We start from the raw sequence: 23,614 nt of genomic DNA, 5'->3' as shown, positions 1-23,614 counted from the left end.
ATAAGTTGGTCATAGCTTTCCTTCCAAGGAGTAAGCGTCTTTTAATTTCATGGCTGCAATCAGCATCCGCAGTAATTTTGGAGCCCAAAAAAATAAAGTCTGAGACTGTTTCCACTGTTTCCCCATCTATTTCCCATGAAATGATGGGACCAGATGCCATGATCTTAGTACTTCTGCTTTATTGACTATGATAAATCCTTTGACTGCGTGGATCACCACAAACTGTGGAAAATTCTTAAAGAGATGGGAAGAGCAGACCACCTGACCGGCCTCTTGAGAAATCTGTATGCATGTCAGGAAGCAACAGTTAGAACGGGACACGGAACAACAGACTGGGTCCAAATGGGGAAAGGAGTACCTCACGGCTGTATACTGCCACCCTGCTTATTGAACTTAGATGCAGAGTACATCATTAGAAATGCTGGGCTGGATGAAGCACAAGCTGGAAACAAGACCACGGGAAGAAATATTAATAACTCAGATATGCAGATGACACCACCCTTATGGCAGAAAGTGAAGAAGAACTAAAGAGCCTGTAGATGAAAGTGAAATAGGAGAGTGAAAATGTTGGCTAAAGCGCAACATTCAGAAAACTAAGATCATGGCATCCGGGACCATCACTTCATGACAAAAGATGGGGAAACAGTGGCTGACTTTATTTTTTCGGGCTCCAATATCACAGAAGATGGTGACTGCAGCCATGAAATGAAAAGACGCTTACTCCTTGGCAGGAAAGTCATGACCAACCTAGACAGCATGTTAAAAGGCAGAGACATTACACTGCCAACAAAGGTCCTTCTAGTCAAGGCTATGGTTTTTCCAGTAGTCATGTATGGATGTGAGAGTTGGACTATAAAGAAAGCTAAGTGCAGATGAATTGATGCTATTGAGCTGTAGTGTTGGAGAAGACTCCTGAGAGTCCCTTGGACTCCAGGGAGCTCCAACCAGTCGATCCTAAAGGAAATCAGTCCTGAACATTCTTTGGAAGGACTGATGCTGAAGCTGAAACTCCAAAACTTTGGCCACATGACGCGAAGAGCTGACCCATTGGTAAAGACCCTGAAGCTGGGAAAGATTGAGGGCAGGAGGAGAAGGGGATGACAGAGGATGAGATGGTTGGATGACATCATCGACTTGATGGTCATGGGTTTGGGTGGACGTGGGGAGTTGGTTATGGACAGGGAGGCCTGGCGTGCTGTGGTTCGTGGGCTCACAAAGAGTTGGACACGACTGAGCGACTGAACTGAACGATGCTGGGAAAGATTGAAGGTAGGAGGAGAAAGGGATGAAAGAGGATGAGATGGTTGGATAGCATCACCAACTCAATGGATATGAGTCTGAATAAACTTCAAATGTTGGTGCCAGACAGGGATGCCTGGCGTGTTGCAGTCCGTGGGGTCGTGAAGAGTCGGACACGACTGAGTGACTGAACTGAACTGATTGAATGGAAAAATCACAATTATGAACAAACTGTTTGCAAAAATGTTCTAAGTAAATCATAAATAGCAGATGGAAGAGTAAATCAAGAAGCGTTTGGGTAAAGCTCACCACCTGAGTCCCTAATTATGAGTGAATGACAAGTAGATGCCTTTAAACAGTTGAGAGGCCATAGAGTAAACGATTCAAGGCTGAAATATTTCCCAAATTAAATTGACATGAAGAAAAATAAACTTATCCCAAGAAATATGAAAAATACCTCCAATAAACACCACCGCTTGCTAGCTTTAAAAAAAATACATCTGATACCTAACCTATACAGCTACCCCAAAGCAAGAGCCTTAGCTCTGTACAAATCTAAACAAAGTTTGTAAAAAATTAATCAGTCCACTACAAGAATTATACCTATTGATAGCTGCACTAAGCACTTCTACAAACATCCATTAACTCATAGGTATAATGATTCCAGAAAGAAAGAAGTTAGAAATATAAGCACGGTGCAGGCTTTTCACCAGGTCTTCTGATCCTACTAGTCCTCTGACATCAAACCACACTCACTTCTTCAGTACAAACATATCAACACAAAACAATCCTCCACCTTCACTCACGGTGCAGACACTCATGGGAGATGGCTAAATTTAGAGAGCGCTTCCTAAACAAGCATGAGATTATCTGCTGCTGCCATAACTTTCAATACTTTTTTGTAATGTTTAAAATAGTAAGACAGGGCGAAAGACAACGAAACACACTTACTAATTATCACTAAATACATGTTATGTCGCATCCATCACTGTTTCCAAAAGTTCCTCGTACTGAAATAGGACACTACATGGAGCACGGTGTTGATTTTCTCACGAGAGCGGCATCCACAGCACAGCCTCTGCGTCTCCCAGATGCTCCCTCCTCACCATCAGCAGGAGTTACAAACCACCCTAAATCATCCATCAAGGAAGGGAAATCACTGCCAGAAACTAAGAGCATCTATTGCTAGTAGCAAGAGGCATAGTTTTCCTTGTGGGGCGGGGAGCAGAGGAGGCGGGACTTGTATAAGTTTATTCTGAAGAAGTTACTTTTTAAAGTGCTCAAAAATGCTTTTACAACTGATCTTGCAGTTTTTACAAATTGGAAATCTGTAAATGATGTGCAAAGGTCAGTGACAGGGCACTGGTTAAAGAAATGACAGTGGAGCCAAGACGGACGCTGGTAGACACTGAAGGTGAGGACGTGCGTGGAGTGACGCACACGCTCACTCCAGAGCAGAGGGACCTGGGTGTGGAGCGCAGTCGATGGGGGAGCACACGCCGTCCTCCTGGCCTAAAGCCCAATCGGGGGAGGGTGCCGGCTCCTCCGATACAGTTGCAAGAATTTCGAGGTCAATTCCTTTGGAAAATATTAAAGCCCTCTCCTTGGATGAGCTCATCCTATGTCCCTACCTGGACTGCTGTAGACAAATGGATCGGAATTACAAATGTTACTTTATCCGACACATGAAAAATGTCATCCCGCCTCAAAATATAGATGTATAGGCTTTCACAAGCCTCTATACTTTCTGTGGTACATACGCTTCCTTTATAAAATGACTACAGAAAATACCTCAGAGTTCATTTCCTTATTAGCCATTTCTTTTTGCTTTTGTTTGGCAAGCTGATTGGCCAGGATTCCCTCCTGTAAGATTCTGGCATTCTGTTCTCCAGAAAGCTGCTTCTGAGTGTCATATGTCGCTCTTCCACAACCTGCAGAGACACTACATGGTGTTTTGGGGCCCATATCATTAAAAGAAAAGAAAAAAAAAAACAGTTAAAAGCTTAGAAGAAGAATATAAAATGAAATAAAACTGTTTAAAGGAAGTAGCCTTTTAAAACACGAGGATCTTTATCCCATGTGATTAACTTGGATCTTAATTTAAATGTCAGCTAAATTTACCACAGAGCAAAACATGAAGACGTAGTACTGTGAAAGGAAATTTCGTTACAAAGCATTTAACTAGTTCCTTCACAGTCTCAAGGCAAGTTAGCCTCTTTTTTAACATTAAAAAAGCCAAAATACATGGACTGGAATTAAGAAGATTACTCGGTCTAATGTATCCAAAGTGCAAATCATTATGTTAATAACTAAGCTCAAGTTACATCCATTCCTTGGAGAAGGCAATGGCCACCCACTCCAGTACTCATGCCTGGAAAATCCCATGGGTGGAGGAGCCTGGTAGCCTGTAATCGGTGGGGTCGCTAAGAGTCGGACACGACTAAGGGACTTCACTTTCACTTTTCACTTTCATACACTGGAGAAGGAAATGGCAACCTACTCCAGTGTTCCTGCGTGGAGAATCCCAGGGACGACGGAGGCTGGTGGGCTGCCGTGTTCGGGTCACACAGAGTCGGACATGACTGACATGACAGCAGCAGCGGCAGCACATCCGTTCCTCCACTCAGAAAACACACACAGATCTACTAGAAGCCAGGAATGGCAAGAAACTAATCACTTAAACTCTGCACGTCACAGCTCATACCTAGGATGAAATAACATTTCGTTTGAAATCTAAATAATTCATATTAAATAAGAGGGTATTATAAATAATATGGATGAAATGGTGTTAGAAATTTGAAAGTTTCACCAACGATTACTCTACCTGATTCAGATCGTTTCTCCGTCTTCAGTTCCATCGAGTGCTCTGACAGGGAGTCCAAGCTGCTGTTTCATTTCAGCTTCTTTACTGTATTGGTCTTCCTTTCTTCTTAACTGCTCCCTATTTTTTTCATATGACATATCAGCATTGCTTCTATTCTCTTCTTCTTGCTTGAAAGTCAATCTGCAAAATTTATAGAGCTCTTCTTATAAAAACATGAGACTATTCGCTGCTGCAGTAACTTTCATTCCCTCTTCATTATGTTTAAAATAGTAATATGGGGGGAAATACAATGAAGAACACTTAATAATGATCACTGTTTTCCTGCAGAGGGTTAAGAATAAAACAGCATAATTTTTTTTTTTTCCTGTCTTGAGAAAAATGACCCCTTCATACTTCTGTGGGTGGGAATGAAAATTAATCTAAACTTTCTTAAAAATATTTTAGAAACATGGATCAAAGACCGCTTGCAAACGTTCTCATACTTTAGCCAAATAATACACTATTATTAAAGAAAATGAATTCAAAATAATTAGAAATGTAGAAATGGATCTGTAGAACAGATGTTCCTTGTTGTATTAAACATCAGACAGAAAAGTGAAAAACAACCGAAAGTCAATCTGTTGAATCATGAATGAGGTTTCTGTTATGGTGGACTTCTGTATGATCATGAAAACGATGATCTGGAAAAATATACATTAAGTCATTAGAAGCATTCACTGTTAAGACCTTATATTATTTCCATGAATTTCATACTCCACAATACTAACAACGTGTTCTCCCCTGTAAAATCCCAGAGGGCAAGTTAAAAATTATAACACAGCTACGTCTCTGCAGTATTAAAGTAAATACCAGTTCAAGTAGTTCATTAAAACTAGGATGTGCAGTACCTCCAGCTGCCGAGCTCTCGCTGCCACTCCACTTTCTGATCCCTAAGTGTGACTCACCTCTTTTCTTTGGGACGGTTCTTTCTGAAGCTCGCCAACCTTATTCTCCAGTTTTTTAATTTCTCCTCTCAGGAACTGACAGTGGCCTGTTTAAAGTTCCATTCATCTTTCACACCAAAGCATTGCATCCCGAAGTTTCCACAAGCTAACACAATCTGCAGCAGGAAGAAAACACAGAGAAATAGAAACACACTGATGTGAGCAATCTCTGAGCATAAAGGATGCGCCTTTCACGTTCACGCCTCCATACACGGAGCAAAGACTGAGTGTCGACCTCGTGGAAGACAGTATCCTAAGCTCTCCAGATAAAACAGACGACCCTGGCTCTTGTTTAGCTTGCAGTCTAGTAGAAGAGAAAGAGAAATAAAATAATCACAAACATGTGCATGTAATCATTATAAATTCAGGTACAGCGAGGACGACCAGAGGCTCAGCGGATACACTCTCTGTCACTGTCTTTCAACACAAAACATATTTCCAAGATGCACAGCACCGTGATATATCCGCAGCTCTAGAGCAGTGCTAGACAAGGTGAGCATGCATTACCACACGATACACAAACAGGCTCCGTATTGATATTCACACCACGGTCCTCGCGTTACACCTCAAGCCAAGTGGTTCCACTTGCAACGTGGAATTCTTAGAGTAAAGACATCACCATCCTGGAAAGCACTTTCAGATGACTGAGTGAAGTCATTCAGGTAGCTCACTGCATTAATCTGTGCTTTGACCTACACATAAATAATCCTGTTTCACAGTGTCCTTAAACTATTGATAAAATATACGAACTGTACAAAGGTGATAATAAGCTCGTCATTAAATGAAAACCAGACACTTCTTAAAAGGACAGATTTTTATCAAAACGATAATGTGATCAATAGTGTTTCTAAATTAAGTTCTCCAAGTGTATGTCTCTACAACAAATGAAGATTTTCTGTTTTGCCACTACTCCTTTTACAAAATATTTTTTACTAGGATAATATTCTTTATAATTAACTTTTTAAATTATACCTTGTTCTTTTCATTAGATGTTTTCTTTGCAGCCCTAAAATGACAAATGATTCTTTTCAGGCTAATATTAAATACTTAAAAATACAAACAATACTTAAACTTCGGTTTTTTACATAAAACCGTTGCACTGGGAAGTAATCTTTTACTGAAGGATTAAACAATAAATAATAATGGGGAGAAGGCAATGGCAACCCACTCCAGTACTCGGCCTGGAAAATCCCATGGGCGGAGAAGCCTGGTAGGCTGCAGTCCACGGGGTCGCACAGAGTTGGCCACCACTGAAGCCACTTAGCAGCAGCAGCAGCAGCACCAGCAGCATTAATGGATAAAGAAAATATATGAATAATACTAATAAAGCATTGAATTTAGATCAAAGGAAAAGGAAAAACGTTAACGTTACTGGTGTTATTTGATAGGAAGCAGTATACCAGGGTTTTTGGTAGGAATCATTTTCAATAAGAACTACCTTTTATGGCAATATAACCTATTTGGGAGGTATTCTTTAATTCCTCATAAGTAAGAAACCCATTTTTAAGAAAACCATAGTAACCATGATATTAGCCTTCTGAGGACTTCCTATGCAACTGCTATGCATTCTTATAAGCACTTGACACGTCTTAAGGCATTTTTAATCCTCACGGTAATTCTTGGAGATAGGTAATACATTAGGTCCTCTACATAGGGAGAAATGGAGCACGGAAAGGCTGAGGATTTTGCCCAAGCCCACACAGCAGGTCACCAACAGACCCAGAATTCAAACCCAGGAAACCTGGCCTCAACACTGTACATGCTGAGAACGTAAGATTTAAATAAGTCTTTGCAAGTAATATGATAGCAAATGAATCTATATTATTATTCCATTAGTCTACTAATAACTATAAATAATAATTTCTGAATCTTAACATATTTCTAAACAAATCAAACATCTTTCCATGTAGGCAATATTGGAAATCTACCTGCAATAAAGACTTGCCTTTTGTAAAGAAATTCATCCATAGGCATTCATGGAACCATTCTGCAGTTTCTTCATGCATCTGACATGCACTTATTGAGCAGACATGTGTTAACGACACTCTTAGTATGGGAAGGATGGTTTTAGTCATTTAGAACTTTATGCTCCAGAAATAATAATTAATGAAACATTGTCAATAGCTTTCTCTACTGAATATAAACAAGAATTTCCCCTTTTCCCAGGAATCCATAAACAACATGAAGTTAATATGCTGTGATATTTCAGAGTACCTTACAAAACCGTAGCTACTCACGATGATACGCTCATCCAGAATCATCAAGGAATGACTCGATCCTATTCAGTGCTTGTATATACATGATTCTATAATTTTTAAAAATCTATGTATGATAGAACTAATTGAAGTAATCATCTGCATATTCAATTACACAAGAATATTACATTTCGGATCCAACGAACAAGCCCTTACCATAAAACTATACATGAACAGAAGTATTATGTACAATTAGTTTACTGTAATAATTTAAAGATAATGTCATACAATCAATAAGCTTTCCAACACTGGAAATGGAAACAAGATTCAACTCAATAGACACGTCCTCTGCTGGCTCATTTCCAACAGCACATATGCCCTAAACGCTCCCCTCTGAATATAAAACAAGAAACTCCTTTGAACTCCCCATTCCTCTTCACTTACCATCCAGTTCTCCATTGCCGCACCCGGAAAGAGTGCCTATGGAGCTGTTTATGTGTATTCGCCTCAGTGCAGTTTCCAAGGGGACTGGTCACTGAAATGACTTCTGGCCAAAGGCACTCGTCCTCACCTTACCCTTCTGTGGTTAAGTGAAAAATAACTTGCCTTACCCGAAAATAGGAGAAAAACATGAATTCAAAAACCAATTTTGCCCCTGTGTGTTTGAATTAATTCATGTATATTAAATCTACCAAAAATGAATTAGGAGATGATTTTTAATGCTATAAAGGCTGGCTTCCCTTAAAAATATTTCCCCTCACTATATCTTGAACAGGGAGTCCCTACAGTACATTTGAAAGCTTCTTTATTTTTTTAAGGACTAGTATCTGGAGAACTGACAAACTTTATATTACTATTAGCCAAAATCTATTAACACCAATCGGAAAGAGGAACCAACTCCTAAATTAATGCAAATCATATATGTTGACAATGCTACACATCGATACATGTTACCTGCTTGCATTCAGTTATGTGTGTGCTCAGTCCTGTCTGAGACTCTATGCATCCCCTAGGACTGCAGCCTGCCCGGATCCTCTGTCCGTGGGGATTCTCCAGGCAAGAACATGGAGTGGGTTGCCACAACCTCCTTCAGGGGACCTTCCCAACCCAGGGATTGAACCCAGGTCTCCCAACGATACTGGAGCGGGTATCCTATCCCTTTCACCGGGGGAACTTCCTGACACAGGAATTGAACCAGGGTCTCCTGCATTGCAGGTGGATTCTTTACCAGCTGAGCTACCTGGGAAGCCCTACATTCAGTTATATTAAATCCTGACAGCCACTGATGAGAGTGGATAAAGCATTTTTAATAATATTCACTGACTTCCCACCTGGAAATGAAAGAAGTTATAAAGTTATTATTTGTACCCGAACAACAAAGGTCAAATCTGGAAGGTTCAATTCTTTTAATAGGCAGTTGGGCTGATTCTATGACCTACTCTGTCGCTGAATGTTCATCCCGAAGTCCATCCTAAAGGAGGTCAGTCCTGAGTGTTCATTGGAAGGACTGATGTTGAAGCTGAAACTCCAATACTTTGGCCACCTGATGCGAAGAGCTGACTCATTTGAAAAGACCTTGATGCTGGGAAAGACTGAAGGCGGGAGAAGAAGGAGACGACAGAGGATGAGATGGTTGGATGGCATCAGTGACTCAATGGACACGAGTTTGGGTAAACTCCGAGAATTGGTGACAGACAGGGAGGCCTGGCGTGCTGCAGCCCACGGGGTCACAAAGAGTTGGACACGACTGAGCGGCTGAACTGAACTGAACTGAAGTCAACTATGCCGAGATATCAGACAGAATGAATCTTTAGTCTTGGCATCAGTGACTGGCAGTTTCAACGGAAAACCTTGACCAGTGGCAATGATTTCTCTTTACACGTATCCAGGTCAGGGACCATCATTGTCCTATTGTTCATAAATTCAACTCTTTAATCCTATGATTCAGGATTTGATCTCACCTTCTTTATCATATAAAGAAATTACAAAAATGGAAAAAGTAAACAATAGTCAGGAGAGTTTTTTGCCTCAATTCCCAAAACAAGCTATAAATTATAATGGATTCTAACAATATTTTCAGTTTTGTAATTGACGTGCTATAAAAACTTAAGTGATCATCTGTCGATTCTAAAACGCTACTTTTGAAAGGTAATTTTATTTGTTATGAACTCTGTTGCAAACTATATTATGTTGTTAAAGAAGAGAAAACAGTATTAAACCAGAAATTGAAATTTACATTTTTACATACCTGTGAATGGTTCTTTTCATCTCCATCAGATTTTTCTTGTTCTTCCTCTCATGTCATTTCTACGTCGAGTTCTGCTAAGAAATCTGTAAGTTTTGTTAAAATTACTTAGAATGTTCAGATATAAGACAGAATATTTAAAACATAGATTTAAACCACTGTATCAAATGACAGCTTATATTAATCTTAATCTTCAGCTGAATATTTACTTCTTTAAGAAATACTTCCAATGATCTAAAACTTTAAGAAATCTTTTGGGAAATACCAGAATTCATCAGGTTACAGGCACACAAACATCTCAAGGATTCATTCACAAATTCATCCAAACATCAATGAACAAAACAATCAGAAACCAAACAAAATTTCTCTTGTTTTGGCCTATGTGACACCATCCTAAAAAGCAGCAGCATCTTATATGACATCAATCTGCACACATTTACAGCTGAGTACCTATGCCCGTGTTCCTGCACAGACGCTAACACACACCTCTGCGTGCCCAGGGACCTCAATCCTGAATGCCTTCTACAGACAGGAAAACAAGAAGACGGGGAAAACTCTGCTGTTCTTCTCGGACAAGCTCACTTCCAATTCATCGCCCATGTCAAATACTCTCCCTTTTCGAAAGACCTATCTTATTTCTTGCCACCTTCCCCCATAGACCCGTGCTTCCTGATCCTTCATTTCCTCCCTGTACCCTATGCCTCTCTCATCCTTCATTCCTTCTTTCCTCTTATTTCTCAACCTTCCGGAGGTTGTAGAGTATCTTGAAACAGAACTAATAATTTTTTTCTTTTGGCCATGGATCACACTGACCAGGGATCGAAACTGCACTCCCTGCATCGGAGACTCTTAACCGCACAGTCTTAACCATTGGACCAGACCTCCAAGGAAATCCAGGAACTCATAATTTAGCTCCTTAAGAGGCATTCTCAATTTAATCTGTGGCTGACACCTGATAAGATACACTATTTCCCTCCTCGACTTTTTCCTCACTATGTATCCGACAGGTGATTTGCTTTGGCTACTAGAATGCGGCAGCAGTCCCATTTTAATTCAACGTTCTGTCAAATGACTTTTCTATCAAATCCAGTCTTACCTTCTACTTGTCCTTTTAATGTCTTTTTTCCTCTTTGACCAGCAGCTCCAGATAAACGATCCATATACTTCTGTGGAAGGTTCTCAGAGATACTCCGTTAAAATTAATACTGACTTGCATGAAGACTTCCTAAACCCTTTCTAAGAAAATATCCTACTTTCAAAAACTGCCCACGTTTTACCCAGTTATGACAGGTTTTGCCAAGATCCCACAGCTGCGAAGTGTCACAACCACGATGCTGACTTCAGGCATCGCGCTGGATCACCAGGCAGCAGCCGCCTGTAACGAAGAGAGCAGGCCCTTCCTCTCTTTCCATTGGTGCCACCTTCAAACAGGGCACCCTTACTCTCTGTTACTTCAAGTACGGCTGCCATAAAGGTACTCTGCACGTCAAAAATGCTTTGCATTATTAGCGTAAAAGTGAAAGTTGCTCAGTCCTGTCCGCCTCTTTGCCACCCCATGCACTATACAGTCCATGGAACTCTCCTGGCCAGAATACTGGAGTGGGTAGCCTTTCCCTGCTCCAGGGGATCTTCCTGACCCAGGAATCGAACCGAGGTCTCCTGCATTGCAGGCAGATTCTTTACCAACTGAGCGATCAGCGAACCCCTTGGTAAAAACATCACTAAAGAAACTGCTGTTGTCATAAGCCTGCATGTTTATCGCTACCCCCCATGCTCTTGCGTCTCTTGAAATGTTCCTTGCAGATCAACTTGACAGGCCAAACGCAGTAATACTTTCAAGTTTCGAGAACTATCTTTTCAAGGCCGAAGTGGTAAATACCCATAATTCAGCCTGTTTCTCTCTGACCCTCTCTAGCAGTTTTACACACGCACATGTACCAAAGAAACATACATGTGGTTGGGAGACTGGGACTGACACACACACACACTACACACTATTGTGTTATAGATAACTAATGGGGACCAACTCTATAGCACATGGCACTCAACATTCTGTAACAGCCCATATGGAAAAAATGCTTTTAAAAAGAGCGGAAATACATATACACACAAAAATGATAAATTTTGCAGCATACCTGGCACTAACACAATACTGGAAATCAACTGTACTCCAATAAAAATCGAGGGGCGAACGGAAGGAAGAGACACAAACATTTGGCTATAGACTGACCTGGAAAATACAGCAATTTTTAGATAAAGGTCACTTCACAACCCAAAGTGTAGGGTAGAAAAATCAAGATACTGTCGTTATCCTCAAATTAACAATTCGGAACCTGGAGGCTGCAGGACGCACACACTGGCCAAGCCCACCGCTGCCTCGCAGTTTCTCCGGGCGCCCCGCCGGCCCCACGCGGAGGTTCGACCGCCAGCTGCTGCCCCTCAGGCCAGACTGTGACCGCCCGCACTCAGGGCTCACAGGGCCCCGGGGCCCCGGCGCGCGTTTCCCACCCACAGGGCCCCATTTCCGGCTCACACGCCCCCTGCCGCGCCGACCCGGCTCACCGCTCACACGCCGCCCCCGCCTCAGCGGCCCTTCCCGCGCCCCCCGCTCTCACGACCCCCGACGCCGGGCAGCGCCCCCCGCTCTCACCGCCCACGAGGCTGCACGGCTCTCACGCACCCGGCGCAGGCACCGCCGGGCTCGCCGCCCGCACAAGCCCCGCCCCCAGGCGCCCGTCCAAGCCCCGCCCCCAGCCGCTCACGCAAGCCCCGCCCCCAGGCGCCCGCTCCCCCGCCGCTCACACAAGCCCCGCCCCCAGGCGCCCGCCCCTCCCCGCCCCAGGCGCCGGCCAGGCTCGCGCTCACACGCCCCCTGCGCGCCGCCCGCCCTCAGCTCTCCGCCCGGCGCCTGTGCCGTGTTCTGCGCGAAGCCCGTGGAGCCGGCCGGGAGCTGCCCCGCGCGGCCGAGGGGAGGCTGCCCGAGGCGGGGCGGGGCCGCGAGGGCGGGGGCGGGCGGCGCCGCCCGGGGCAGCTGCTGTGGGGCTGTACGGCCGCGAGCGGGACGGCGGCTGTGCCTGTGGATCCACGCCGTGACTGCTGACGCGTCGGTGTCGGCGGCCTCCCGCGCGCGGGGATCGCCGCCACTTCCTCAGCGCCCCCCGCCGGCCCGCGTCCTCGAAGCCGCTGAGCGCGCGGGCTGCGCGGGGGGCGATCGCCCCGGGGACGCGCGGAGAGACCGGGAGCCGGGCGGCTGGAGCTCAGGTGCGCGTTACACCGGGGAGGCGGGGCCGGGGTCGCCCGGGCGTGAGGGCCGCGAGGAGTGTAGCCCCACCGGGGAGCCGGCCGTGCAAACCCCCTGCCCTCCCTGACGGGGAAGGGCGAGCAGCAAGGGGGCTCTGGCGCGGGAGGCTCGCGCTTCATTCACAAGGCGTTTCAGAGGCGCGCTGGGATTACTCTGTTTAGATAGCTGTCTCAGCCCTGGTGGCTCCTCTGGTCAAGAATCTGCCTGCAATGGGGAGACCTGGGTTCAATCCCTGGCTTGGGAAGATCCCCTGGAGAAGGGAAAGGCTACCCACTCCAGTAAGCAGGCATGGACTGTGGCCAAGTCAGACTTTGCAGAGTCAGCCTGAGCGACTTTCACGTCAGCAATTAAGGGGCTTCCCCACTAATTAAGGGTCTTCCCTCAAAGCTCAGTCGGTAAAGAATCTGCCTGCAATGCGGGAAACCCGGGTTCCATTCTTGGGTTGGGAAGTTCCTCTGGAGAAGGATATGGCAACTCACTCCAGATTCTGCCTGGAGACTCCGATGGACCGAGAAGCCTGGCAGTCCATGGGATTGCAAGAGTCGGACACGATTTAGGGACTAAACCACCACGCAGCCCTTTGCGGAATGGATCGGATAGAAGAAAGACTGGTTCTGAGTGGGTTATGATAGACAGCAGGAGAGATGGATGCGGTCCACAGCCCGGTCGGGGGTCACTGAACACCGCGTCCTGAGGCGACAGGACTTGTAGGTTCAAGGAGCGGGGTGGAGGGGAGAGGAGTAGCCTGGGAGGGGAGGGACCGCGTCTCTGGAGGCTTCTCTCAGGAGCAGAGTAAACATCTGGCGGTCAGCAGGAAGAGCCTTTGGGTAAGGTGAGTTTTGTTTTGAGCCTTCAGGAACACTTAGTGTGACTCTTGGGCCATTTAACAGATGGGGAAGCTGAGCCACTGGAATTACGGATCAAGTTAAAGGGCTTGTCTGAACTTGGCAGCTGTTGGAAGCAAAGCCCCCACTTGAACAGTCTTCTTCGGTTCCAGTCTGTTATTGCAACTTCAGGCAGTTACCCTATCTAAAAAGTTGTGAGACCACAGTGCAGTTCAGTCCAGTCGCTCAATCGTGTCCGACTCTTTGCGAGCCCATGAATCCCAGCATGCCAGGCCTCCCTGTCCATCACCAAACTCCTCGGGTTTACCTAAACTCATCTCCATTGAGTTGGTAATGCCATCCAACCATCTCATCCTCTGTCATCCCCTCCTCTTCCTGCTCCCAATCCCTTCCAGCATCAGGGTCTTTTCCAGTGAGTCAACTCTTCACATCAGGTGGCCAAAGTATTGGAGTTTCAGATTCAACATCAGTCCTTCCAGTGAACACTCAGGACTAATTTCCTTTAGGGTGGACTGGTTGGATCTCCTTGCAGTCCACGGGACTGCATACAGCACACAGCAAAGGAGCGAGTCACCGAGGACACGTGCTGCTAGACGATGCCTAAAATAAGTACACACGGGAAGCACAGGTGCTCAGAGAGGGTTCAGGGCTGTGGAGACTTGATGCTGGGACATGGGCAGTGGCTTCCGGGGAAGGAGCTTGGTAGGGCCGGTCTCCCTGCTTGGGGAGCGTGAGGTCTCTCACTGTAAAATGTGCACTGAAAGCTGTTTTGACATGTTGCCTTTTGAAATGAAAAATTCTCTTCACTTTTTTTTTTTTAATCAAAAACAGTTGCTGACATAGGCCCTTCATAGAAGTAAGTTACATAAAGTGAACTTTGGAAAAGCAGGGGATGCTTGTAATTGCTCCTGGGGCTGTTTTAGCTCTCTTGAGTCTCACCCCTTGACTTTCTCGTCCTCCTCTCGAGATTGTGGCTCTAGGTGATTCCTCAGAGCCAAATGCTTAATTTCTCGGAGGTCATGAGTGAAACGTATGTACAAGGTGGTGAAAGGAAGCACTTGAGAATGACTTTGTGGGATGGTATGTTTCTTCATCCCTGAACTGTTTCCTGGAGGCAGGTGTGTCCCAGAGGCAGCAGGTGTCACTGTGAGGCCACCTCCCTTGCTCTCTGATGCCCTTTCTGTCCTCTCCAACTGTGACTTGTCACTTGAGGAGCCCTAGACACATGTGTACTTCTTTAGAGCAAGGTTACAACTGTCATTGATTATAGTAGGTCTGCTGCTCTGTGTTTTCAGTTTTCAAACAGTTTAATGGGAATTCCATTTACTATATGGCAACTTTAAAAATGTCAATCATTTGGGGAAACATGAATGAAATTGGTGTTTTCCATCTTCCCCAGGACTAATGAGAGGCTAGCAGAGATGCGCATCAAACTTGAGGTGGAGAAACAGCAGAACAGAACTTTACTCAGCACTCTTAGCAGGAGGCCAGTCCTGGAGTCCCCTTGTGTTAGAAATTCCTGTAATACTTTAGTGCTCAAATGAAATGTTACTCCATGAGCAAGTGTAGTGGCTTCTACCTCAATTCCATGCCTTTTACATAACAGCTTTGGGACTTATTTGACTAAGGGTAGTTCTATTATCTTTTTGCCTTGAGTTTCAGATTTCTGATAAGTGATTCTTGTTTTTATTTTGGTGATCTTCTGAGCTGTTTATTTGGCTTATACTAAGTAAAAGTCGTAAGTGACTGTGGTAATCAAGGACACGGAAATTTTGTGATCTTTTTTGGCCCTTGATTTCTCATTTTTAAGAGATACTGATTAAATTCTTAAATTTTCTTGAAAAGCTGCATTTAAACTAATTTAGAAATGGAATCTTATTGCCTAGTAACTGAAAGTATAGATTCAGATGTCTTACTTTCTAATTGATTTCGCTTTGGCTGTGCTTCATAATCACTTCCAAGCTCTACTGTACACTGCAGTTTTTCTACCCCTAAGCAAAAATGAATGACTGGCACCTAAACACTAACGACATATGGATGTTTTTTCATTTGAAGGAATCATAAAAGAAACCCTTTTAATGAATTAAACTAACTTGTGATACTAAGAAGATTAATTTCTGCTCTAGGTTAAGATTTTTTGTTATTTTCTTATTCAAGAGTAGATCTTTAACTATTTTATTTATAACCTTTTAATTTAAATTTCTAAAAACTATCTTGCTGAGCAGTTGTACAAAGCTAGTGGAGGTGATTTAATTCCAGTTGAGCTATTTCACATCCTAAAAGGTGATGCTGTGAAAGTGATGCACTCAATATGTCAGCAAATTTGGAAAACTCAGCAGTGGCCACAGGACTGGAAAGGGTCAGTTTTCATTCCAATCCCAAAGAGAGGCAATGCCAAAGAATGCTCAAACTACCACACAGTTGCACTCATCTCACATGCTAGTAAGGCAGAAGGAAATGGCAACCTACTCCAATATTCTTGCCTGGAGAATCCTGTGGAGAGTGGAGCCTGGAGAGCTACTGTCCATAGGGTCGCACAGAGTCGGATACGACTAAAGCGACTTAGCATCACTGATTGCATTGGAGAAGAAAATGGCAACCCACTCCAATATTCTTGCTGGAGAATCCCAGGGACAGAGGAGCCTGGTGAGCTGCCATCTGTGGGGTCACACATAGTCGGAGACGACTGAAGCGACTTAGCAGCAGCAGCAGCACACACTAGTAAAGTAATACTCAATATTCTCCAAGCCAGGCTTCAGCAATATGTGAACCATGAACTTACAGATGTTCAAGCTGGTTTTAGAAAAGGCAAGAGAACCAGAGATCAAATTGCCAACATCTGCTGGATCATGGAGAAAGCAAGAGAGTTCCAGAAAAACATCTATTTCTGCTTCATTGACTATGCCAAAGCCTTTGACTGTGTGGATCACAATAAACTGTGGAAAATTCTGAAAGAGATGGGAATACCGACCATCTGACCTGCCTCTTGAGAAATCTGTATGCAGGTCAGGAAGCAACAGTTAGAACTGGACATGGAACAACAGACTGGTTCCAAATAGGAAAAGGAGTACGTCAAGGCTGTATATTTAATTATATTTATATTGTATATATTTACCCTGCTTATTTAACTTATATGCAGAGTACATCATGAGGAACGCTGGACTGGAAGAAGCACAAGCTGGAATCAAGATTGCTGGGAGAAATATCAATAACCTCAGATATGCAGATGACACCAGCCTTATGGCAGAAAGTGAAGAAGAACTAAAGAGCCTCTTGATGAAAGTGAAAGAGGAGAGTGAAAAAGTTGGTTCAAAACTCAGCATTCAGAAAACTAAGATCATGGCATCTGGTCCCATCACTTCATGGGAAATAGATGGGGAAACAGTGGAAACAGTGTCAGACTTTATTTTGGAGGGCTCCAGAATCACTGCAGATGGTGATTGCAGCCATGAAATTAAAAGACGCTTACTCCTTGGAGGAAAGTTATGACCAACCTAGACAGCATATTAAAAAGCAGTGACATTACTTTGTCAACAAAGGTCCGTGTAGTGAAGGCTATGGTTTTTTCAGTAGTCACGTATGGATGTGAGAGTTGGACCATAAAGAAAGCTGAGCGCAGACAAATTGATGTTTTTGAACTGTGGTGTTGGAGAAGACTCTTGAGAGTCCCTTGGACTGTAAGGAGATCCAATCAGTCCATCCTAAAGGAGATCAGTCCTGGGTATTCATTGGAAGGACTGATGTTGAAGCTTAGACTCCATTACTTTGGCCACCTGATGCAAAGAGCTGACTGACTCATTTGAAAAGACCCTGATGCTGGGAAAGATTGAAGGCAGGAGGAGAATGGGACGACAGAGGATGAGATGGTTAGATGGCATCATCGACTCGATGAACATGGGTTTGGGTGGACACCAGTAGTTGTTAATGGACAGGGAGGCCTGGCGTGTTGCAGTTCATGGGGTCGCAACGAGTTGAACACGACAGAGCGACTGAACTGAACTGAGGAGTTGTAAACTGTTTCTGAATTTGTAGTTAAATATTTAAAACTTGTAAATGAAGCTCACTTTTGTCTCTGTTTTGACATCACCTGGATGAATGATGACTGAGATAGCAATGGTGTTGGCAATGGTATTGCAACTAGTTATCATTGTGTAGTCACTGTGATTAAAATGTCCATTTCAGTCAGTGCATTCGGGTTTATGTTTTTCATGGCATTTTCATGATGTTTGTGGTACAGATAAAAATAGCCCTTGTTAAGTGCAGTCTCAACCTGTTTTCTCATTTGGCTTCTTGCCATCATAGAAGGGCAATCTAAGGTTTCTTCGACGGCACTGTGGCTACATTGGGTCTTACTACTTGCGAGCCGTGAAACTGGAGGTCGTGCTTGAGCTGTGCAGTCACAGCAGCCCTTGAACACTTAATCCCAAGTCAGACACTTGCCCACGCAGGCCTAAGAGGAGGAAGCAAATGCTTGACCCCCGTCCCAGCAGACCCAAGTTCACAGTGCTGTGGGCACATATGTCTTTTCAAAGAGGAGATTCAGAACAAGCAAGCACTTTGGGAGGAGTTCCTTTTCCCAAACTTAAGTGTTAGATAAATCTCCTCGCTTCTCATTCCACAGCAAACATTATCCTCAATGGTGAAAAATTGAAAGCATTTCCTCTAAAATCAGGGACAAGATAAGGGTGCCCATTCTCACCACTGTTATTCAACATAGTTTTGGCAGTTCTAGCCACAGCATTCAGAGAAGAAAGAGAAATAAAAAGAATCCAAATTGGAAAAGAAAAAGTAAAATTCTCGCTGTTTGCAGATGACATTGTTCTCTACATAGAAAACCCTAAAGACACCACAAGAAAATTATTAGAGCGAATCAATGAATATAATAAAGTTGCAGGATGTAAAATTAACACACAGAAATCCCTTGCATTCCTATACACTAACAATGAGTAAACAATGAAGGAAACTATCCCATTCACCATTGCAGCAAAATTGAAATACTTAGAAATAAATTTAACTAAAGAAACAAGAGTTATATAAAACTATAAAACACTGATGAAAGACATCAAAGATGACACAACTAGATGGAGAAATACACGATGTTTGTGGATTGGAAGAATCAATATAGTGAAAATGAGTTTATGACCCAAAGCAATCAATAGACTGAATGCAATCCCTGTCAAGCTGCCAATGGTATTTTTCACAGACTTAGAACAAGTAATTTCACAATTTATATGGAAACCCAAAAACCTCAAATAGCTAAAGCAGTCTTGAGAAGGAAGGATGGAACTGGAAGAATCACCCTGCCTGACTTCAGACCATGCTGCAGAGCTGCAGTCATCACGACAGCATGGATTTCTCTTGTTCCTGGCTGTGTCCTGCCTCTCCTGCCATCCCTGTGGAACTATGCGCCTGCACCCTGACACTGTTCTCAGAAAACACGGAGCTCATCACTTGTCAAGTGTCTGGTAGTCGTTACGGCTAGGAAACCAGACTCAGGCAGTTACCTCTGCGTCGCTGTCACTTGGTGGGTGACCTTAAAATTTCTCAGTCATTGATTTTGTCAGTAGTTTATCTCTAGCCCGCAGGAAAAGCTCCAAACACCCGCATCAATTTGGGTCCTTCCAAAGTAGTTGGCCTCATCTCTTTACCACCCCCCTCTGCCCCTCAGCACTGCATCTAACCAGCCAGACCGTGTGGGGTCCCACAGGGGCGCTTCCTCACTGCAGATCTTTGTCCGTGCTTCTCCCCTCCGTCTCCTGTGCTTTCTCCTGTCCTTCAGGTATCTGCTTCCACAGCACCTCCGCCAACAAGCTGGCAGGGTTGACACAAAGCCGGCGGTCCCTTCTGAGTGTTCCTTGTGCCGTCTTTTATATCTTAGTATTTATGACTCTGAATGGAAGTTGCCTGTTTGTCTGTTTTTCCAGTTTATGGGATATCATTTTTCAAGGTGGACTGGGTCACCTTCATCTTGTAATTCCAGTGTTTGTCACAGCACCTTTGCACATACATACTGAGAAATGAATGAAGAATGAGAAAACCAGAAGCTGTGATACTCAGCCACATGTGGGACCAAGGGCAGATTTTGTAATTGTAATCTTGTATTTCGTTTCCTGTCATCTATAGATAATATTTCATTTTTCAGAACATTTAGAAATACCTCAGGTTTGCTTTGTTTCTTTTTTTATTTTTAACTAATACTTAGTGAACTCAGGTATTTTAGATAAAGAATGTAATCCTTTTTCTTTCCAGCTGCTGCTGACTTTGCATCTGAGTCCTTGGAGTGTCTCCTCTAGGATCTACAGATGGATCAAATCTGTATCAGGACCTACAGTGTGTACACTGTGATGTTTTGAAAACATCACAAGAATCTGTACAGGTTTTGAAGAAAAAATACATGATTGGAAAGAGAAATAGTAAAAATTTCCTTTCTGGACTGCTTTCATGACATTTTAGTTGTTCCCATTAAACATGATGAGAAAGTCTTCATTAAAGTGAAATATTTTTGTATGATGAAAGTTTATATGGTGTTTTAAAAATACTGATTTTAAGTAGTATTTATACTACTTTTAAGCAGTAGTATCTAAGTACTTTTGATCCTAAGTATTTTGTCTGCACCTAACTTACTTTTCAGTTCAGTTCAGTTCAGTCGCTCAGTCGCGACCGACTCTTTGCGACCCCATGAATCACAGCATGCCAGGCCTCCCTGTCCATCACCAACTCCCGGAGTTCACTCAAACTCATGTCCACAGAGTCGGTGATGCCATCCAGCCATCTCATTCTCTGTCGTCCCCTTCTCCTCCTGCCCCCAATCCTTCCCAGCATCAGAATCTTTCCCAGTGAGTCGACTCTTCACATGAGGTGGCCAAAGTATTGCAGTTTCAGCTTTAGCATCAGACCTTCCAATGAACACCCAGGATCGATCTCCTTTAGAATGGACTGGTTGGATCTCCTTGCAGTCCAAGGGACTCTCAAGAGTGTCTTCTCCAGCACCACAGTTCAAAAGCATCAGTTCTTCGGCAATCAGCTTTCTTCACAGTCCAACTCTCACATCCATACATGACCACGGGAAAAACCATAGCCTTGACTAGACGGACCTTTGTTGGCAAAGTAATGTCTCTGCTTTTTAATATGCTATCTAGGTTGGTCATTGGAGAAGGAAATGGCAACCCACTCCAGTGTTCTTGCCTGGAGAATCCCAGGGACGGGGGAGCCTGGTGGGCTTCCGTCTATGGGGTTGCACAGAGTCGGACACGACTGAAGTGACTTAGCAGCAGCAGCAGCAGGTTGGTCATAACTTTCTTAGGCATATCTAAAACCTGACACCGTTACCTTTTCCATGTTCAAAGTGAAAGTGTTAGTCACTCAGTCATGTCTGACTCTGCGACCAATGGACTGCAGCCCGCCAGACTCCTCTGTCCTCCACTATCCTGTGGAGTTAGCTCTAATTCACGTCCATTGAGTCAGTGATGCTCTCCAACCACCTCGTCCTCATTGTCCCCTTTGTCCTCCTGCCTTCAATCTTTCCCAGCATCAGGGTCTTCTCTGATGAGTCGGCTCTTCCCATCAGGTGGCTAAAATGTTGGAGCTTCAGCCTCAGCATCGGTCCTTCCGATGAATATTCAGGATTGATTTCCTTTAGGATGGGCTGGTTTAATCTCTTTGCAGTCCAAGGACTCTCGCGAGTCTCCTCCAACACCACAGTTTAAAAGCATCGATTCTTCGGCCATCAGCCTTCTTTATGGTCCAACTCTCATTTATCCGTACATCACTACTGGAATGTAGTGTCTGTGTTTTAACCCCAGTCTCCTAATTTATCCCTCCCTTCGTGTTTGCCCTTTCATAACCACAATTTGATTTTGAGATCTGTGAGTAGGTTTCTGTTTTGTAAATAAGCTTATTTTGGTTAGATTCCACATGTAAGTGATGTGATGTTTGTTTCTCTCTGAGTTACTTCACTTGGTATTGGAATTTCGAGATCCTTCTGTGTTGCTGCAAATGGCATTATTTCATTCTTTCTATAGCTGAGTTATATTCCATTTTGTGTGTGGGGTGTGGGTGTACACTGCATCTTCATTATCCATTCTTCTGTTGATGGACACTTAGGTTGCTTCCGTGTCTTGGCTATTGTCAGCAGTTCTGCAGTGAACATTGGGTTGCGTGTACCTATTTGAATTATGGCTTTCTCCAGATATATGCCCAAGGACTGGGATTGCTGGATCACATGGCAAGTTTATGGTTAGTTTTGAAAGAAACCTCGAGTTCTCCACAGTGGGTGTACTAGTTGCATTCCACAAGCCGTGTAGGAGGGCTCCCTTTTCTCCACGCTCTCTCCAGCATTTATTGTTCGTAGATTTTTTGATGGTGGCTATTCTGACTGGTGTGAAATGATACCTCCCTGTAGTATTGCTGCATTTCTCTAATAATTAGTGATGTGAAGCATCCTTTCATGTGCTTTTTGGTCGTCTGTGGGTGTTGCTTACAGAAATGTTTATTTAGAGCCTACACTCATTTTGTGATGGGGTTGTTTGTTTTTGATACTGAGCTCTTTGAGCTGTTTGAATATGTTGGAGATTCCCCTCGTGTCAGTTGCATCATTTGCAAATAGTGTTGCCCATTATGTGGGTTGTCTGTCTTGTTTATGATTTCCTGCACTGTTCCAAAGCTTTTAAGTTTAATTAGATCCCATTTGCTGCTTTCCGTTTTGAATTTTCATTATTCTAAGAGGTGAATGGAAAAAGATACTGCTGTAATTTAGGTCAGAGAGTGTTGTGCCTGTATTCTCCTCTAAGAGTTTTATAGGGCCTGTCCTTATATTTAGGTCTTTAGTCCATTTCGAGTTTATTTTTGTGTATGATGTTAGGGAGTGTTCTGATTTCCTTCTTACACCTGTAGCTGTTGAGTTTTCTCAGCACCACTTATTGAAGAGGCTGTCTGCTCCTTTGTACCGTCTTGCCTCCTTTATCCTAGGTTAATTGACCATAGGTGCGTAGGTTTCTCTCTGGACTTTGTGTCTTTTTCCATTGATCATTCAGTATATTTCTGTTTTTGTGCTGGGACCAGTGTTGTGATTACTGAAGCTTGCAGAGTAGGCTGAGGTCAGGGTACCTGATTCTGTCAGCTCTTGCTTTTCTTTCTCCAGATAGCTTTGGCAATTGCTTTGGCTTTGCTATTTGGGGTCTTCTGTTTCCATCCACACTGTAAAATTTTTTGTTCTAGGTCTATGAAAAATGCCATTGGCAATTGGATAGAAATTGCTCTGAATCTGTAGATTGCTTTGGGTAGTATAGTTATTTTGACAGTTATATAGTTTTAACGCCGCTTTGATTTCTGTGTTTATTCACTTTCTTGTCTTTCCTTCTTCATTTAGGTAAGGGTTTATTGATATTGTTTGTTTCTTTCAGAAAATGAACTTGCAATTCTTGGACATGCACACTTGTCAGGCTCGCCCGCCAAGCCCCAGTGCACACGGGCAGTGTGTTTCCAGCTGTTGCTTAGCAACAATCACTCTGGGATGAAAGATTCTAAACCGTTGAGCTTCCCAGCAGGGAGGTTGTGGCAACTGCTATAAACTGCCGAGCTTTAAACTGTAAACTGCTATAAACGGCAGAGCTGTAGACTGCTATGGTTTACCTGTAGTGCTTGTGTTGGGTTTAGGGGACTCTGAAGAGCTGAGGGGGAGGTGAAGTGTGGTTGGAGTTTGTAGGCTCTGCAATGAAGAAGACTTTTGGCTTCAGGAGTATGAAGGGCATCTCGCCCTTTGGCTCCTCCATCAACCCGGTGAGAGACAGCAGTCATAGAATCAACTTCCAGCCCGGGTGCTGCATCCGAGATGAGGACCTTGGAACGATCCTCAAAGCTGCCAGTGTAGGCAATGTAGACAAAGTGCTGCAGGTTCTGCTGCTCGGGAAGAGTGGCATGAACCACAGGGACAAGATGAACAGGTAAGCGGGATGGAAGGGCCTGGTAGGGGTCCCTCCTGTGA

At 43.8% G+C, this 23,614-nt stretch overlaps 2 protein-coding genes across 17 annotated transcripts in view; one reads left to right on the top strand and one right to left on the bottom strand.

Moving 5' to 3' along the window:
• LOC148775476 (uncharacterized) overlaps positions 1-12,210 on the bottom strand; it is a 79,829-nt gene extending 67,619 nt beyond the window's left edge. For 2 of the 16 annotated variants that reach the window (XR_016039204.1, XR_016039203.1), the window contains exons 1-7: positions 10,583-12,026; positions 9,490-9,572; positions 8,681-8,833; positions 7,686-7,821; positions 5,008-5,162; positions 4,064-4,243; positions 3,031-3,170 (exon numbers count right to left, since the gene is read on the bottom strand). Coding sequence is in view for 11 of the 16 variants with exons in the window: in XM_088844276.1 (XP_088700402.1) it covers positions 3,031-3,170; positions 4,064-4,097 (174 nt within the window). In the remaining 5 variants the exon portion in view is untranslated. Of the gene's footprint in view, positions 1-2,190; positions 2,370-3,030; positions 3,182-3,739; positions 3,944-4,063; positions 4,244-5,007; positions 5,163-7,685; positions 7,822-8,680; positions 8,834-9,489; positions 9,573-10,582; positions 12,031-12,136 lie in introns of those variants that run through there. The other 14 variants (XM_088844276.1, XM_088844278.1, XM_088844277.1 and 11 more) reach the window with 14 other exon arrangements.
• A 212-nt stretch (positions 12,211-12,422) lies between these two features.
• On the top strand, positions 12,423-17,813 carry LOC148775475 (uncharacterized). The gene is made up of 2 exons (XM_088844271.1): positions 12,423-12,747; positions 16,772-17,813. Exon 2 carries the CDS (start codon positions 16,780-16,782, stop codon positions 17,119-17,121), a length of 342 nt encoding a protein of 113 aa, XP_088700397.1. The 5' UTR covers positions 12,423-12,747; positions 16,772-16,779; the 3' UTR covers positions 17,122-17,813.
• Positions 17,814-23,614: the final 5,801 nt, after the last annotated feature.

Source organism: Moschus berezovskii, chromosome 15 (genome assembly GCF_049115385.1).
Source record: "Moschus berezovskii isolate FMDL1 chromosome 15, NW_MosBer_1.0, whole genome shotgun sequence".
In the NCBI taxonomy this organism is placed as follows: Eukaryota; Metazoa; Chordata; class Mammalia; order Artiodactyla; family Moschidae; genus Moschus; species Moschus berezovskii.
The sequence above is the reverse complement of the archived record's forward strand: the minus strand, read 5'-3'. Positions and strand labels throughout refer to the sequence as shown.

Coding starts and splice junctions, on each gene's coding strand:
- LOC148775475 (XM_088844271.1), top strand. CDS start 16,780: ATGAGGAACGCTGGACTGGAAGAAGCACAAGCTGGAATCAAGATTGCT.